Here is a 17,162-nt window from a genome sequence, read left to right on the forward strand (position 1 = left end):
AGGGGGTGAAAGGTGGGCAAAATGAGTGAAGGGATCAATTATATGTATATATGTATATGTGTGTATGTGTATAGACACACACATACACAATATTTTCTTTACCCATTAAGGAACATTTAGGTTGTTATCATTTCTTGGTTACTGTAAATAATGTTACAATAAACATATCTCTTTTTGGTATATCTTTTCAAATCAACATTTATGAATTCTTTGAATAAGTACCCAGAGGAGGAAGAGCTGGCTCATATGGTAGTTCTATTCTTAATTTTTTGATTAATCTCTTCCCTAATGGCTGTACCAATTTTACATTCCCATCAAGAGTATATGAGAGATCCCTTTTCTCCACATCCTCTTCACTGCTTGTTATTTCTAGTCTTTTTGATAACAGTGATAACACCCATTCTAACTAGCATGAGGTAATACAGCATTACAACTTTAATTTACATTCCCCTAATCATTAGTGATGCTGAACAACTTTTCATGTCCCTGTTTGTCATCTCTATGTCTTTTTTTTGAAAAATGTCTTTTCAGAACCTCTGTCCATTTTTAATTGGGTTGTTTTTTGTTGTTGTTGTGATGTGTTGTATCAGTTCTTTATGTTTTTTGGATTTTAATCCCTTGTTGGATATATGATTTGCAAAATCTTTTCCCATTCGGTAGGTTTCCTGTTTGTTTGTTGTTGTTGTTGTTGTTTTTTGTCTGTAAGGGTCTTTATTTCTTTTTTTTTCTTTTTTAATGATTTTTTATTATGTTAGTCACCATACAGTACATCCCCGGTTTCCGATGTAAAGCTCGATGATTCATTAGTTGCGTATAACACCCAGTGCACCATGTAATACGTGCCCTCCTTACTACCCATCACCAGTCTATCCCATTCCCCCACCCCCTCCCCTCTGAGGCCCTCAGTTTGTTTCCCAGAGTCCATAGTCTCTCATGTTTCATTCCCCTTCTGATTACCCCCCCTTTCTTTATCCCTTTCTTCCCCTACCGATCATCCTAGATCTTATGTTCCATAGATGAGAGAAATCATATGATAGTTGTCTTTCTCTGCTTGACTTATTTCACTTAGCATTATCTCCTCCAGTGCTGTCCATGTTGCAGCAAATGTTGAGAATTTGTTCTTTCTGATAGCTGAGTAATATTCCATTGTATATATGGACCACAACTTCTTAATCCAGTCATCTGTTGAAGGGCATCTTGGCTCCTTCCACGATTTAGCTATTGTGGACATTGCTGCTATGAACATTGGGGTGCATATGGCCCTTCTCTTCACTACGTCTGTATCTTTGGGGTAAACACCCAGTAGTGCAATGGCTGGATCATAGGGTAGCTCAATTTTTAACTTTTTAAGGGACCTCCACACTGTTTTCAAGAGTGGCTGTACCAACTTGCATTCCCACCAACAATGTAGGAGGGATCCCCTTTCTCCACATCCTCTCCAACAATTGTTGTTTCTTGCCTTGTCTATTTTTGCCATTCTAACTGGTGTAAGGTGGTATCTCAGTGTGGTTTTGATTTGAATTTCCCTGATGGCTAATGATTTTGAACATTTTTTCATGTGTCTGTTAGCCATTTGTATGTCTTCATTGGAAAAGTGTCTGTTCATATCTTCTGCCCATTTTTTGATTTGTTTATTTGTTTCTCGTGTATTGAGTTTGAGAAGTTCTTTGTAGATCTTGGATACCAGTCCTTTATCTGTAGTGTCATTTGCAAATATATTCTCCCATTCCGTGGGCTGCCTCTTAGTTTTTCTGACTGTTTCCTTGGCTGTGCAGAAACTTTTAATCTTGATGAAGTCCCATAAATTCATTTTATCTTTTGTTTCTCTTGCCTTTGGGGATGTGTCATGAAAAAGGTTGCTTTGGCCGATGTCGTAGAGGTTGCTGCCTATGTTCTCCTCTAGAATTTTGATGGATTCCTGTCTCACATCGAGGTCTTTCATCCATTTGGAGTTTATTTTTGTGTATGGTGTGAGAGAGTGGTCAAGTTTCATTCTTTTGCATGTAGCTGTCCAATTTTCCCAGCACCATTTATTGAAGAGACTGTCTTTTTCCCACCGGATGTTTTTTCCTGCTTTATCAAATATTAGTTGCCCAAAGAGCCGAGGGTCCATTTCTGGGCTCTCTATTCTGTTCCATTGGTCTATGTGTCTGTTTTTGTGCCAGTACCATGCTGTCTTTGTGATCACAGCTTTGTAGTACAGCTCGAAATCCGGCATTGTGATGCCCCCAGCTTTGTTTTTCCTTTTCAACAGTTCCTTGGAGATTCGGGGCCTTTTCTGTTTCCATACAAATTTAAGGACTATTTGTTCCAGTTCTTTGAAAAATGTCCTCGGTATTTTGATCGGGATAGCATTGAAAGTGTAGATTGCTCTGGGTAGCATGGACATTTTAACTATGTTAATTCTTCCAATCCATGAGCATGGAATATCTTTCCATCTTTTTATGTCTTCCTCAATGTCTTTCAAGAGTGATTTATAGTTTCTAGAATATAGGTCCTTTACGTCTCTGGTTAAGTTAATTCCAAGGTAACGTATGGTTTTTGGTGCTATTGTAAATGGGATGGATTCCCTAATTTCTCTTTCTTCGGTCTCGTTATTCGTGTATAGAAATGCAACTGATTTCTGAGCATTGATTTTGTATCCCGCCACGTTACTGAATTGCTCTATAACTTCTAATAGTTTGGGAGTGGCTTCTTTTGGGTTTTCCATATAGAGTATCATGTCATCTGCAAAGAGAGACATTTTGACTTCTTCTTTGCCAATTTGAATACCTTTGATCCCTTTTTGTCGTCTGATTGCTGTTGCAAGGACTTCTAGTACTATGTTGAATAATAGTGGCGAGAGTGGGCATCCTTGTCGAGTTCCTGATCTTAAGGGAAAGGCTTCCAGCTTTTCCCCATTGAGAATAATATTTGCAGTAGGCTTTTCATAGATGGCTTTTATGAGATTGAGAAATGTACCTTCTATTCCTACACTCTGAAGGGTTTTAATCAGGAAAGGATGCTGTATTTTGTCAAATGCTTTTTCGGCATCGATTGAGAGGATCATATGGTTCCTGAGTCTTTTCTTGTTGATATGATGTATCACGCTGATTGATTTGCGAATATTGAACCACGCTTGCATCCCAGGTATGAATCCCACTTGATCGTGATGGATAATCCTTTTAATGTACTGTTGGATTCTATTAGCAAGTATCTTGTTGAGGATTTTGGCGTCCATATTCATTAGGGAAATCGGTCTGTAATTCTCCTTTTTGAGGGGGTCTTTGCCTGGTTTGGGGATCAAGGTAATATTGGCCTCATAGAATGAGTTTGGTAGCTTTCCTTCTGTTTCTATTTTTTGAAATAGCTTTAGGAGAATAGGTATTATTTCTTCTTTGAATGTTTGGTAGAATTCCCCAGGAAAACCGTCCGGGCCTGGAGTTTTGTTATTTGGAAGGTTGTTTATCACTGACTCAATTTCTTCATAATTAATTGGCCTGTTTAAGGAATCAATTTCTTCCGGTTTCAATCTTGGTAGTTTATAGGTTTCCAGGAAGGATTCCATCTCTTCCAGATTGCTTAGTTTATTGGCATATAGCTGTTGATAAAAATTTCTAATAATCCTTCCAATTTCAATGGTGTTCGTCGTGACCTCTCCTTTTTCATTCATAATTTTAATAATCTGGGTCCTTTCTCTTTTCTTTTGGATAAGTCTTGCCAGTGGTCTGTCAATTTTATTGATTCTCTCAAAGAACCAGCTTCTAGTCCTGTTGATCTGCTCTACTGTACTTCTGGTTTCTGCTTGATTGATTTCAGCTCTAATTTTGGTCAACTGCTTCCTCGTGCGTGGATTAGGCCTGTCCCTCTGTTGCTGTTCCAGCTTCTTGAGGTGAGAATATAAAAACTGCATTTTAGATTTTTCTATTCTTTTGAGTGAGGCTTGGATGGCTATGTATTTCCCCCTTAGGACTGCCTTTGCAGTATCCCATAGGTTTTGGACTGTTGTATTTTCATTCTCATTGGTCTCCATAAATTGTTTAATTTGATTTTTGATTTCCTGGTTTATCGAGTCATTCCTGAGCAGGATGGTTCTTAGTCTCCAAGTGTTTGAGTTTCTTCCAAATTTTTCCTTGTGGTTGAGTTCCAATTTCAGAGCGTTGTGGTCTGAGAATATGCAGGGGATAATTTCAATCTTTTGGTATCGGTTGAGACCTGTTTTGTGTCCCAGAACATGGTCTATTCTTGAGAATGTTCCATGGGCATTAGAATAGAATGAGTATTCTTTGGTTCTGGGGTGTAGTGTTCTATATATATCTATGAGGTCCAACTCGTCGAGTATGGCATTCAAAGCCTTTGATTCTTTGCTTAGTTTTTGCCAGGGTGTTCTGTCTATTTCTGAGAGTGGAGTGTTGAGGTCCCCTACTATTAATGTATTTTTATTTATATGTCTCTTTATTCTGGTTAAGAGTTGGCTTGTGTATCTTGCTGCTCCCCTGTTGGGGGCATATATATTTATAATTGTCATATCCACTTGTTGAATACTTCCCTTAAGAATAATATAGTGCCCTTCTGCATCTCTAACTATAGTCTGTAGTTTAAAATCCAATTTATCTGATATGAGAATTGCTACCCCAGCTTTCTTTTGAGGTCCATTTGCGTGAAAGATGGTACTCCATCCCCTTACTCTCAGTCTGAATGCATCTTTGGGTTCGAAATGAGTCTCTTGTAGACAGCAAATGGATGGGTCATTTCTTTTTATCCAATCTGCAACCCTGTGGCGTTTTATGGGATGGTTCAAACCATTTACATTAAGACTGATTACTGAGAGATATGATTTTAATGTTGCCATGTTGCCAGTAAAGTCTTTGTTTGTATTGGCTGTGACTTTCTGTTCTGTATCACTCTTGGGGCCTTTTTACTTTTATAGAACCCCCCGTAATATCTCCTGTAGGGCTGGTTTCGTGGTTACAAAATTGGTTAGTGACTGGCGATTCTGAAATGTCTTTATTTCTCCATCAATTCTGAATGACAGCCTTGCTGGATAAAGGATCCTTGGCTGCATGTTTTTCTCTGAAAGAGCTTTAAATATGCTCCCCCAACCCTTTCTCTCATTCCAGGTCTGTGTAGACAGGTCTGACGTAATTCTGATGCTTTTGCCTTGGTACGTGAGAAATTTCTTTGCCCTGGCCGCTTTCAATACTGTATCCTTGCATCTAATATTTGCGAATTGCACTATGACGTGACGTGGCGTAGGTTTGTCGTGGTTGAGCTTGGGAGGGGTCCTCTCTGCCTCTTGGACACGAATGTTTGTTTCCCTTGCTAGATTAGGGAAGTTTTCAGCTACAATTTGTTCAAATATCTCTTCTAGACCTCTGTTTTTCTCCACCCCCTCGGGGATGCCGATGATTCTAACATTGGATCGTTTCATTGAGTCAGTAATCTCCCGTAACCTACATTCGTGGGCGTGGATTTTTTTAAGACCATCTTCTATTTTCATTTTTTCCTCTATTAACCCATCCTCCAATTCACTAACCCGTTCCTCTGCTTCTGCGACCCTGGCCGTCAGAGCCTCTAGTTTTGCCTGCATTTGGCTCATAGAATTTTTAATTTCTGTCAGATTCGCTCTCATTTCTGTCCTTAGGGATTCTATATTCTCAGTAACCTTTTCGTTAATACTTTTTTCAATTCTACTCATCATTTTGACCATCGTTACTCTGAATTCCATTTCTGATAATTTGGTTACATCCATATCCATTATTTCTTTGGCAGAGGCCACAGATTCACTGTCTTTTCTTTGCTGGGGGGGGCTTCTCCTTCTTGTCATTCTGATGAGGAGAGGTTGCGGGGTTGTCCAGAGCCCAAATTATTGACTGGGTCCCAGGCCGTGCCCCTTGTTTTATAGGGATCTTAGGGATGTGGGCTTCTTCTTTAAAGATTTTATTTATTTATTTATGTGGCAGAGAGCCAACCAGCGAGAGAGGGAACAGAAGCAGGGGAGTGGGAGAGGAGAAGCAGGCTCCCAGCGGAGGAGCCCGATGAGGGACTCCTTTCCGGAACGCCGGGATCACGCCCTAAGCCGGAGACAGGCGCTCAATGACTGCGCCACCCAGGCGCCCGGGTTGTGGGCTTCTTGATTTTTCAGCCTGCCTTCTGTGTTCTGGGGGAGGGGCCTGCCGCGCCGATACTCAGGCAACCCTGTTTGGGTAGAGTCTCCGTGTCCTCTGCGAGGGGGGATGGGGATGGGCACTCTCTGAGCCGGTATTTCCAGGCTTTTGTTCTCTGGCGGCTTTCCCTGGCGGTTTGCTGTGCCTCTTCTGAGAGTCAGAGCAGCAGCGGCCGAGTTTCAGCCTCTGTCACAGAACAGAGGGATCGCGGACCCTTCTCCAATGATGTTCTGGCCACTTTAACTCTGTTACTGTTGGTGCTGCTCAACCCTGCAGCGCCCCGGGATGTGCTCCCCACACCCCGCGTCCCAGCCCTCACTTCCAGGGCCGGCGCGTCTCTGTCCTTTGTGTTTCTAACGCCGCCAGCCGCCAGCCGCCCCCCGCGTGCTCCCGGTCTAAGTCTGAATCTAGTGAGCACACGAGTTTCCAGAGTTCCGTGAGATGCCTAGTGGCGCGTGCTCCCGGCTCACGGTCTCAGTCTGCTGTTTCACGGGTGCCGGTCCGCGAGCCCGCCCGCTCCCCCGTGCAGGTGGCTACCGCTTCCTTGGTGCCCAAATGCAGCGGCTCCCTCCCCCTTCTGTTTATCTTCCGGTATCTGTGCGAGGTTTCACGGCTCCCCGCTTCGTACCTCAATACTCAGCACTGGAGATGTTCATTTGTAGAGATCCAGATGCATCTTCCTGCGTCTCAGGCTGGTTCCGTGGTTGTTTAGGCTGGTCTGGTACCTATCCAGCTCGACTCAGGGGACCAGCTGAAAAAGGGGTCCCCTACTCCTCTGCCATCTTAACTCCTCCCCCTCCTGTTTGTTTTGATGATGGTTTCTTTCACTGTGCAGCTTTTTAGTTTGATATAATCCCATTTATTTATTTTTGTTTTTGTTTTCCTTGCCTCTGGAGTCAGAGCCACAGAAATATCGCTGAGACCAACATTAACATTTATCACCTATGTTTTATTCTAGGCATTTTATGCTTTCAGGTCTAACATTGAAGTCTTTAATCCATGTTGAGTTAAATTTTGTGGACGGTGTAAGACAGTGCTCTAGTTTCACTCTTTTGCATGTGGCTGTCCAGTTTTCCCAATGTCATTTATTGAAAAGACTGTCTTTTCTCCATTGCAAGTTCTTGGCTCCTTTCTTGTAAATTAGTTGTCTGTACATGTGTGAGTTTAGCTCTGGGACCTCAATTCTATTCCACTGATTTGTGTATTTGTTTTTATGCCCAATATCACACTGCTTTGATTACTACAGCTTTGTACTATAGTTTGAAACCAGGGAGTGCGATTTCTTCAGCTTTGCTATACTTTCTCAAAATTGCTTTGGTTATTCAGGATCTTTTGTGTTTTCATAAAAATTTTAGAATTATTTGTTCTAGTTCTGTGAAAAACGCCATTGGAATTTAGAGAGAGACTGTATTGAATCCATAGGTTCCTTTGGGTTGTATGGACATTTTAACAATATTAATTCAAGCATGGAATATCTTTCCATTATTTGTGTCTTCTCCAATTTCTTTCATCAATATTTTATAGTTTCCATTGTAAGGTCTTTCACCTCGGTTAAATTTTTCCTCGGGTATTATATTCTTCTTGACATATCTGTAAATGGGATTGTTTTCCTGCCACTGATTTCTGTATGATGATTTTGTATACTGCTAACTTTGCTGAATTCATTTATTGGTTTTTAACATTTTTTTGGTTGGAGTCTTTTTAATATGTATTATGTCATCTGCAAATAGTTACAGTTTTACTTCTTCCTTTCAGATCTGGATGCCTTTATTTCTTTTTTTATTTTTTATTCTTTTATTTTTTTAAAGATTTTATTTATTAGAGAGAGGGAGTGTGAGCAAGAGACAGAAGCAACAGGGGAGGGACATAGGGAGAAGCAGACTCCCCGCTGAGCAGGGAACCCAATGTGGGGCTTGATCCCAGGACCCTGGGATCATGACCTAAGCCGAAGGCATATGCTTAACTGACTGAGCCACCCAGGCACCCTGTCTTTTATTTCTTTTTTTGCCTAACTGATAATGGCTAGGACTTCCAATACTATGTTGAATAAGTGGTAAGAGTGGACATCCTTTTCTTGCTCCAGATCTGAGAAGAAAAGCTTTCAGATATTCACCAGAGTATGATGTTAGCTGTGGGTCACATATGGCCTTTATTATGTTGATGTATATTCCACTCTCTGCACAGTTTGTTGAGTTTTTACCATAAATGGATGTTGAATTTTGTCAAATGCTTTTTCTGCATCTACTGAGATGATCACATGCTACTGTCCCTTCATTTTGTTACTGTGGTGTATCAAGTTGATTGACTTGTGGCTGCTGAACCATACTTACGTCTGTGGAATAAATCCCACTTGATTATGGTGTTTGGTCCTCTTAACATATTACGGAATTCGGTTTGCTAATATTCTGTTGAGAATTTTTCCATCAATGTTCACCAATGATATTGGCCTGTAATTGTGTGTATGTGTATGCTTGTGTGTGTGGTATCCTCGCCTGGTTTTGATATCATGGTAATGCTGGCCTCACAAAATTCACTGGGAAGTGTTCCCTCCTCTTCAACTTTTTGGAACAGTTTGAGAAGAATAAGTATTAAATTTTTGAATGTTTGGTAGAATTCACCAGTAAAGCTGTCTGATCCTGGACTCGTTTGTTGGGTTTTTTGATTACTGATTCAATCTCCTTACTTGTATACAGATTTTCTATTTCTTCATGATTCAGGCTTGGAAAATTATTATCTTTGTAGGAATGAATTTCTTTAAGGTTGTCCAATTTTTTTGGAATATAGTTGTTCATAATAGTCTCATGATTCTTTGCATTTCTGTGGTGTCAGTTTAACTTTTCCTCTTTCATTTCTGATTTTATTAAAGCTTGCTCTCTCTTTTCTTGATTAGTCTGCCAAAGGCATGTCAATTATGTTTATCTTTTCTAAGAACCACCTCATAGTTTCATAGAGCTCTTTGTTTGTTAACTTCAGTCTCCAGTTCATGCATTTCTCCTCTGATCTTTATTATTTCCTTCCTTCGACTGACTTTGGACTTCATTTGTTCTTTTTTTTTCTAGGTGTAAAGTTAGACTGTTTGAAATTTTTCCTGTTTCTTGTTAGACCTGTACTGCTATGATCTTCTAAAAACCACTTTTGCTGCATTTCAAAGATTTTTTACATATTCTATTCATATTTTCATTTGTCTATAGGCATTTTTTTATTTCTCTGATGACCCATCGGTTGTTCAGTAGAATGTTGTTTAATCTCCACACTTCTGTGTTTTTTTCCACTTTTCTTCTTGTAATTGATTTCTAGATTCATACCATTGTGTTCAGAGAAGATGCCTGCTATAATTTAATCTTTTGGAATTTACTGAGACTTGTTTTGTGGCCTAACATGTGATCTATCCTGGAGAATGTTCCACGTGCACTTCAGAAGAATGTGCATTCTGTTGTTTTTGGGTAGAATGTTCTGTATACACCTATTGAGTCCACTTGGTCTAAAATGTCATTTAAAGCCAATGATTCCTTTTAATTAAATTTGTTTGACTGATTTACCCATGGATGTAAGGGAGTGTTAAAGTCTTCTAACTGTAGTATTGCTGTCAATTTCTCCCTTTAGGTCCCTTAATATCTGTTTTATATATCTTGGTGCTCCTATGTTGGGTGTGTATATATTTGTAAACTTTATGTTCTCTTGTTGGACTGACCCCTTTATCATTATGTAATGTACTTCTTTGTCTATTATTATAGTCTTGTTTTAAAACCTGTTTAGTATGCTACGAGTATAGCTACATCAACTTTCTTTTCATTTCCACTTGCGTGGTTTCTACATCCCTTCACTTTCAGTCTCTATGTATCCTTACTTCTGAACTGAGTCTCTTGTAGGCAGCACATAGCTGGGTCTTGTTTTAATTTATCCACTCAGCACTCAATTTCTTGACTGGAGTTTAGTGTCTTTACATTTAAAGTAATTATTGATAGGTATGTACTTATTGCCATTTTGTTCATTGCTTTCTGTCTGTCTTTTCTCAAGTGCTTTCCGGTATTTATTTATAAGTTTTTGTTTTGTGGTTACCAAGAGGTTCACGTACGGCTTCTTATGTATAGAATGAGCTATTTTGGGTTGACAGCAACTTGAATTTGAATACACTTCAAAATTTTACATTCCTGCCCTCCTGCCTAAGTAATCTATTTTTTTAAATTATGTTCAGTTCAGCCAGCATATAATACATCATTAGTTTTTGATGCAGTGTTCATAGCAGAAATGTTCACAATAGCCAAACTGTGTAAGGAGCTGAGATGCCTTTCAACAGATGAATGGATAAAGAAGATGTGGTACATATATACAATGGAATATTATTCAGCCATCAGAAAGGATGAATACCCACCACTGCATCGACATGGATGGGGATTATGCCAAGTGAAATAAGTCAAGCGGTGGGAAAACTGAACGCCAAGTAATCTGTTTTTGATGTCACATTTTACATCTTTTCATTTAAGCATCCTTTAATGTCTAAACTTAGTATTGTAGTTTTACTTTTTTTCCTTTGTCTTTTAACCTTCATGTTCGCTTTTAGGTGACTGGTCCACTACTTTTACTACACATTTACCTCTTCCAGTGAGACTTTTACTTCTGTATGTTTTCTTGTAATTAATTAGTGCTTCCCCTCCAGTTTAGAGAGGTGCCTTTATCATTTCTTTCTTTTTTTTTTTTTTAAAGATTTTATTTATTTGACAGAGAGAGACAGCCAGCGAGGGAGGGAACACAAGCAGGGGGAGTGGGAGAGGAAGAAGCAGGCTCCCAGCGGAGGAGCCTGATGTGGGGCTTGATCCCATAACGCCGGGATCACACCCTGAGCCGAAGGCAGATGCTTAACGACTGAGCCACCCAGGCGCCCCACCTTTATCATTTCTTACTAAGGTCGGTTTAGTAGTGATGAAGTTCTTTAACTTTTGCTTGTCTGGAAAACTCTTTTTAAAAAAATTTTGTTTATTTAACAGGTAGTAATAGTTTCAGAAATCTTTTTCTTCATCAGATGTTTGGTCCCCTTGCAAAACTTTTGGTCTCTGAGCTTGAACGTGGAGCTTTACTCCATCAATAATATGATATTCTTGCTGTAGTGCACCCTGAAGTTCTTCTGAAGAAAACTGAATCCAATCCACATTTCTGTGAAATCCAGTCTCTTTGTCAGAAAGTACAGTGTACTTTCGCACATGGACAAACTGTGCACAGTGTCTGCTCAGCTCACTTGAGGCAGCAGTCCAGGGGATTTTTCTGACAAAAGTCACGGTTTGGCTAGTACTCATGTACAGCACCAGAGAGTCCCTCGCTGCCAAAGCCACCATCTTTAGATCCGTCTGGAAAACTCTTAATCTCTCAAGTTTGAATGATAGTCTTGCCAGGTTGAGAATTGTTTATTGTAGGGTTTTTGTTTTTTTGTTTTTTCCTGTTGGCACTTTGAATATGTTGTGCCACTCTCTCCTGATTTGCAAGGTCTCTGCTGAAAAATTTGCCGATGACTTTATGGAGTTTCCCTTGTATGCATTAAGTTTTTATCTTGCTGTTTTAAAGAATCACTCTTTAACTTTTACTATTTTAATTATAATGTGTCTGGTATGGATCTCTTTGTGTTCATCTTTTTTGGAACTTTCTGGGTTTCCTGGACCTGTATCTCTGTTTCCTTTCCCAGATTACGGAAGTTTTCAGCCATTATTTCTTCAATAAGTTTTCCGGTCTTTACTCTCTCTCTTCTTCTTCTGGGAGCCCTAGTATGCAAATATCATTCCACTTGACATTGTCCCCAAAGTGAATTTATCTTCATTTTTAAGAATTCTTTTTTTGTTTTGCTACGTTGTCTGGGTAAGTTCTATCGCTTTGCCTCCTAGTTTGTTGATCTGATCTTCAGGTTCATCCGGTCTGCTATTCAACTCCTCTAGTGCATTTTGCAGTTCAGTTATTATATTCTTCAGCTTTGTAACTTCCGTTTGAAACTTTCTTATGCTTTCTATCTCTTTGTTAAGGATCTCACTGTGTTCATTCATTCTTCTGTTGAGTTTGGCGAGCATCCTTATGACCACTGCTTTGAATACTTTACAAGGTGGTGGACTGCTTATCTCCATTTCATTAATGTCTCTCTTTGATGTTTTGTCTTGTTCTTTCATTTGGGACATTATTCTCTGTCTCCTCATTTTGCCTGACTCTGTTTCTATGTATTAGCCAAAAGAACTACCTCTCCCACTCTTAAAGGAGCCAGTCACCTTTTCAAGGAGATGGTACATAGATTCCAGAACTGCAATCCCCTTTGGCTGCCAGATCTAGGCACTCAAAGGTGTCCCCTGTGTGGACTGTGTGTTCCCATACGTTGTGATGGGACCATATTTATTGTGAGGGGGTTGGCAGGGCTGTCGCCCAGCCCAGCTGCAACATGTGACTGGCACTGGAGAGTAGACGTGGGCTAGGCTGTCACTCAACCTGGCTGTGACACATACTTGCACTGAGGATGTGGGGCGCTGACAATGGCAAGGTAGGATGAAATCGCAAATATGGCATCTGCCAACGTCTCCATCCATGGAGAAAGTCCAACAGTTTCCTAACTCTGCAACAGGCACTTTAAGATTAGTAAGTGGGACTCCTTCACATCTGGTCTATGTGCTTTTCAAACTGGTGTTTTTGCATTAGGTCCCAGGGAGAATAAGTCTGTGAGTGAGCCCTTTAAGGGATGGGTGGTGTGGGTGGTTCTCTGTTCCCTACAGATCTATGGCTTTCCTGGACATAGTCCTTGTTGTTTTTCAAAACCTGGTATTTAGGAGTCTTATTTCTTTTGCAGGATCCAGGGGTTGGTATGCCTGATGTGGAGCAGAAACTGCTCATTTATCAGGGAATAGTTCAGTATTTTTGAGATCCCTCATAATGGTGAACTGCTGCAAATGGGGTGGGTCCTTTTTTGGCAAGACAGTGTCTCTCCCTCTCTTACCCATCTTGTTTTTTTTTTTTTTTTTTTTTTTTTTTTTGTGGAGGCTCTGCTCATCCAGTTTTCTGGTCTTTTTCAGAGGAAATTATTCCATATATAGTTGTATATTCATTGTATCCATGGGAAGGAGTGAATTTATGAATTTCATACGCCACCATCTTGAACCCAAACCCCAATATTTTATTTAAAGCAAACTCTAAGCTGTACATGAGTAAAGTCTATTCTTACAATCTCAGTTAAATAGCTAATTGATGTTGGAACCCCTGCCTTGATTATTTTGGAGAACAAAGTAACACTTAAGAAATTACTACAGAGAGTACAAACAGCAAATGTGCATCTTCCATGGTTTGTTCATGATTACAGTGATACTATTAAATTTTATAGGGATTAAAATATAACATTATCACAGAATGTTCTTGCTTGAGTCATATGAGGGAAAATGAAATGACTTCCTGTGAATTATATCGCTGCTGACAAAGGGGCTTATTTTTTTTTAAAAAAGATTTTATTTATTTGAGAGAGAGAAAGAGAGAGTGACAAGCAGGAGGGTGGAAGGGCAAAGAGAGAGGGAGCAACAGACTCCCCACTGAGCAGGGCACCCAATGTGGGGCTTGATCCCAGGACCCCAAGATCGTGACCTGAGCTGAAGGCAGACACCTGACTGAGCCACCTAGGCCCCCAACAAAGGGGCTTATTATCTACTGATTGGCCGGGAGTTCTGTTAACTTCCCTGTGGTAATTTCTATGACACTCTCCGCAGAGTAGCAATTCTTAAGACACCTTATCTCTGCTACTACTCTAGCAAGTTAAGAAAATTAAAAACTTTTTGTGAAGGTAAAAACAACGCATTATATATCAATTTATAAAGTTGATTATTTGATTTGTCCAAACACATGTCTGGGTAAGAGGATTTGATTGCCTCTCATACCCGAGAATTTTATCACAATGAGAACTAAGAGACTGACTGAGTACACATACTGAACTGGCATTTAATATTACATTTGAAAAAGAAAAAGGGTATTTCAAATTTAAAATAGTCCTACTGTAAATACACATTGTCTTACAGAGGAGATCATGAATATAAGTTGTATTTGGCTGTACTTTGGAAGAAATAAAGAGAAAGCAACAGAAAGAATAAAAGCAAGTGCTATAATCTCAAAAAACACCCCAGATAATTTCTACTTATGTGTGTTATTTTAATTGTTGCAAATTTCTTTGAATTCTGTTTGCATGTGCCAGTACTTGAGGATACCTGCTTTAAGACTGAAGGCATACGAGAATGAGAAATTATTTGAGGATCTACTGACAGATCTCAATTTGATGTTCTTTGGATTAAGAGAACTAGGAAGATCGGTAGGAGAAAGGGATAAAGAAAGGGGGGTAATCAGAAGGGGGAATGAAGCATGAGAGACTATGGACTCTGAGAAACAAACTGAGGGCCTCAGAGGGGAGGGGGTGGGGAATGGGATAGACCGGTGATGGGTAGTAAGGAGGGCACATATTGCATGGTGCACTGGGTGTTATACACAACTAATGAATCATCAAACTTTACATCAAAAACCAGGGATGTACTGTATGGTGACTAACATAATAAAAAAAATTAAAAAATATATAAATTCTAAATGCCTTTTAGCTATAAAAATTTGCCATTCTATGTAAAAGATAAATATATCAATTTACAAACTACATGACATTCAAACCATTCATTTTGGCTCCAACCCAAAATTTCTAGCCTGATGCTTTAGTCATTTGAAAATTTTCACGTTTCCCAAATCTATACTTTCTTAGTGCCTTTTATATCCTTTTCACTTAAAATTCAGTCTTCTAATCCCTCTTGCTCCTGCTGGTTCAGCTCAGTTCAGTACCCATTCACTAAATGTCTTATATGTGTTAAAGGTCACACTAAGCATCGAGCCAAGATAAGGCCTCAATCTTAAAATGTTATCCTGAGAAATCGAGGTGACTAGAACATGGGTGCATTATGAAGTCTGGCTTGGAGTGCCCTAAGAATACTGTGAGGCAATAAGGCAGGTGAAGACTTAGGCCTTTTGAAGCTCTGGGGAGAACAGTATGTTGTGCTGAGTTGCAACTGGTGGCCTAATGGATTTGGGGGCCTTCTGAGGCAGTATAAACTAAGTAGTAATTTATTTATCAATTGTTTAATCTTATTTTAAAAAAGGAATTGGTTGTTTCCTTCTAAAAAGTTATTTGTAAATGACACTTATAAACCTGGAAAATAATCCCTCTCCTATTTGGTTGATTCCCCTACATTTCATCAATAATGTGTCACCATTAAAATAAATGAATCTTAAATTATTTAATTGAAGCATACAAGTCTTTATATTCTGGATACATCTGTTATAAAGCAAACATATACTATTATTTCATAAAACATGTGTTTAAAATTTTCAGATATCAAGAGACTAGGAAGCCTTAAAATGGGAGAAAATATAGGCAAAAGATACAACTGATAAAGGACTGTTATCCAGAATATTAAAAAAACTCTCAAAATTCAACAACATTAATAACCTGATTTTTAAAATGGGCATAAGACTTGGACATCTCACCAAAGAAGATATACATATGAAAAAAAGTTCAACAGTGTATGTCATTAGGGAATTGCAAATTAAAACCATGAGATATCACTACACACCTATTAGAATGGCCAAAATCCAAAACATAGACAATATCAAGTGCTAGTGAGAATAAATGACTCTCATCATTGCTGGTGGGAATGCAAAACTGTACAGCAACTCTGTAAGACAGTTGGCAATTTCTGCCCAAAAAACTAACCCTTACTCTTATCATATAATCTAGCAATCATGCTCCTTGGTATTTACCCAAATGAACTGAAAACTTAATGTCGTGCAAAACTTACATCCAAAAACCTGGACAGGGAAGTTTATAGCAGCCTTATTCACAACTGTCAGAATTTGGAAACAATCAAGATATCCTTCAGTATGAGTGGACAAACTGTGGTACATCAAGACAATGGAATATTGTTGGCACTAAAAAGAAATGAGCTATAAAAGCCATAAAAAGATGTAAAAGAAACTCAAATACATATTACTAAGTAAAAAAGCCATTTTGAAAAGGCAGGATAAAATTCCAACTACACAACATTTTGGAAAAGGCAATATTATGGAGACAGTAAAAAGGTAAGTGGTTTTCAGGGGTTGGGGAGAGGAAGAAATAAATGAGCACAGAGGGTTTTAAGGCAGTGAAACTTCTCTATGATCTACAGTGGTTGATACATGACATTATACATTTCTCAAAATCCACAGAATGTACAAAACTAGGACTGCATTCTAATATAAACTATGGACTTTGGGTAACAACGACATAATGTAGGTTCATTGATTGAACCTATACCACCCTGGTATCCATAGTTGATAGTGGGAGAAACTGTGTATATATGGGGGAGATTTTGTATATGTGGGGATGGCAGTGTATCGGGACTCTCTGTAATTTCCACCTGATTTTGCTATTAACCTAAAACTGCCCTAAAAAATAAAATTAATTTGAAAGATATACTGAATTACTAAAGTCACAGTTATGAGTCTGTTTAGAGGATGAAAAGATAAGATACAGACTGGGGGAAAATATTTGCAAACCACATATCTGACAAAAGACTCGTAGTCAGAATAAAGAATTCTCAAAACTCAACTATAAACACTCTAGAAAATGGAAAGAAGACATGAAGAGATACTTCACTGAAAAGAATATACAGGTGACAAGCACATGAAAAGTTCGTCAACATCATTCTCCTTCAGAGAAATGCAAAGTAAAAACCACAATGAGATATCATTATACAACTATCAGAACTGCTAAAATAGAAACAGAGACAATACCAAATGCTAGCAAGGATGTGGAAAGATAGGATCACCTACACACTATCAGAATATAATATGGTGCCACCATTCTGGAAAGCAGTTTGGCAGTTTCTTTTTTTCTTTTTCTCTTTTTAAGATTTATTTATTTGAGACAGAGAGAGAGAGCGAGAGCACGAGAGAGGGCGAGAGTTGGAGGAGGGACAGAGGGAAAGAATCTTCAAGCAGACT

General features: G+C 39.0%; 2 protein-coding genes across 6 annotated transcripts in view; both read right to left on the reverse strand.

Annotated features, from left to right (window-relative positions):
- ERC1 (ELKS/RAB6-interacting/CAST family member 1) overlaps positions 1-17,162 on the reverse strand; it is a 555,538-nt gene that overhangs the window by 158,564 nt on the left and 379,812 nt on the right. The window lies entirely within an intron of this gene.
- Positions 10,926-14,507, reverse strand: LOC103675711 (SRA stem-loop-interacting RNA-binding protein, mitochondrial-like). The gene has a single exon (XM_040642012.1). It carries the CDS (start codon positions 11,474-11,476, stop codon positions 11,144-11,146), a length of 333 nt encoding a protein of 110 aa, XP_040497946.1. The 5' UTR covers positions 11,477-14,507; the 3' UTR covers positions 10,926-11,143.

This window comes from Ursus maritimus, unplaced genomic scaffold (assembly GCF_017311325.1).
Source record: "Ursus maritimus isolate PB19 unplaced genomic scaffold, ASM1731132v1 scaffold_26, whole genome shotgun sequence".
NCBI lineage: Eukaryota > Metazoa > Chordata > Mammalia > Carnivora > Ursidae > Ursus > Ursus maritimus.

Coding starts and splice junctions, on each gene's coding strand:
- LOC103675711 (XM_040642012.1), bottom strand. CDS start 11,476: ATGGTGGCTTTGGCAGCGAGGGACTCTCTGGTGCTGTACATGAGTACT.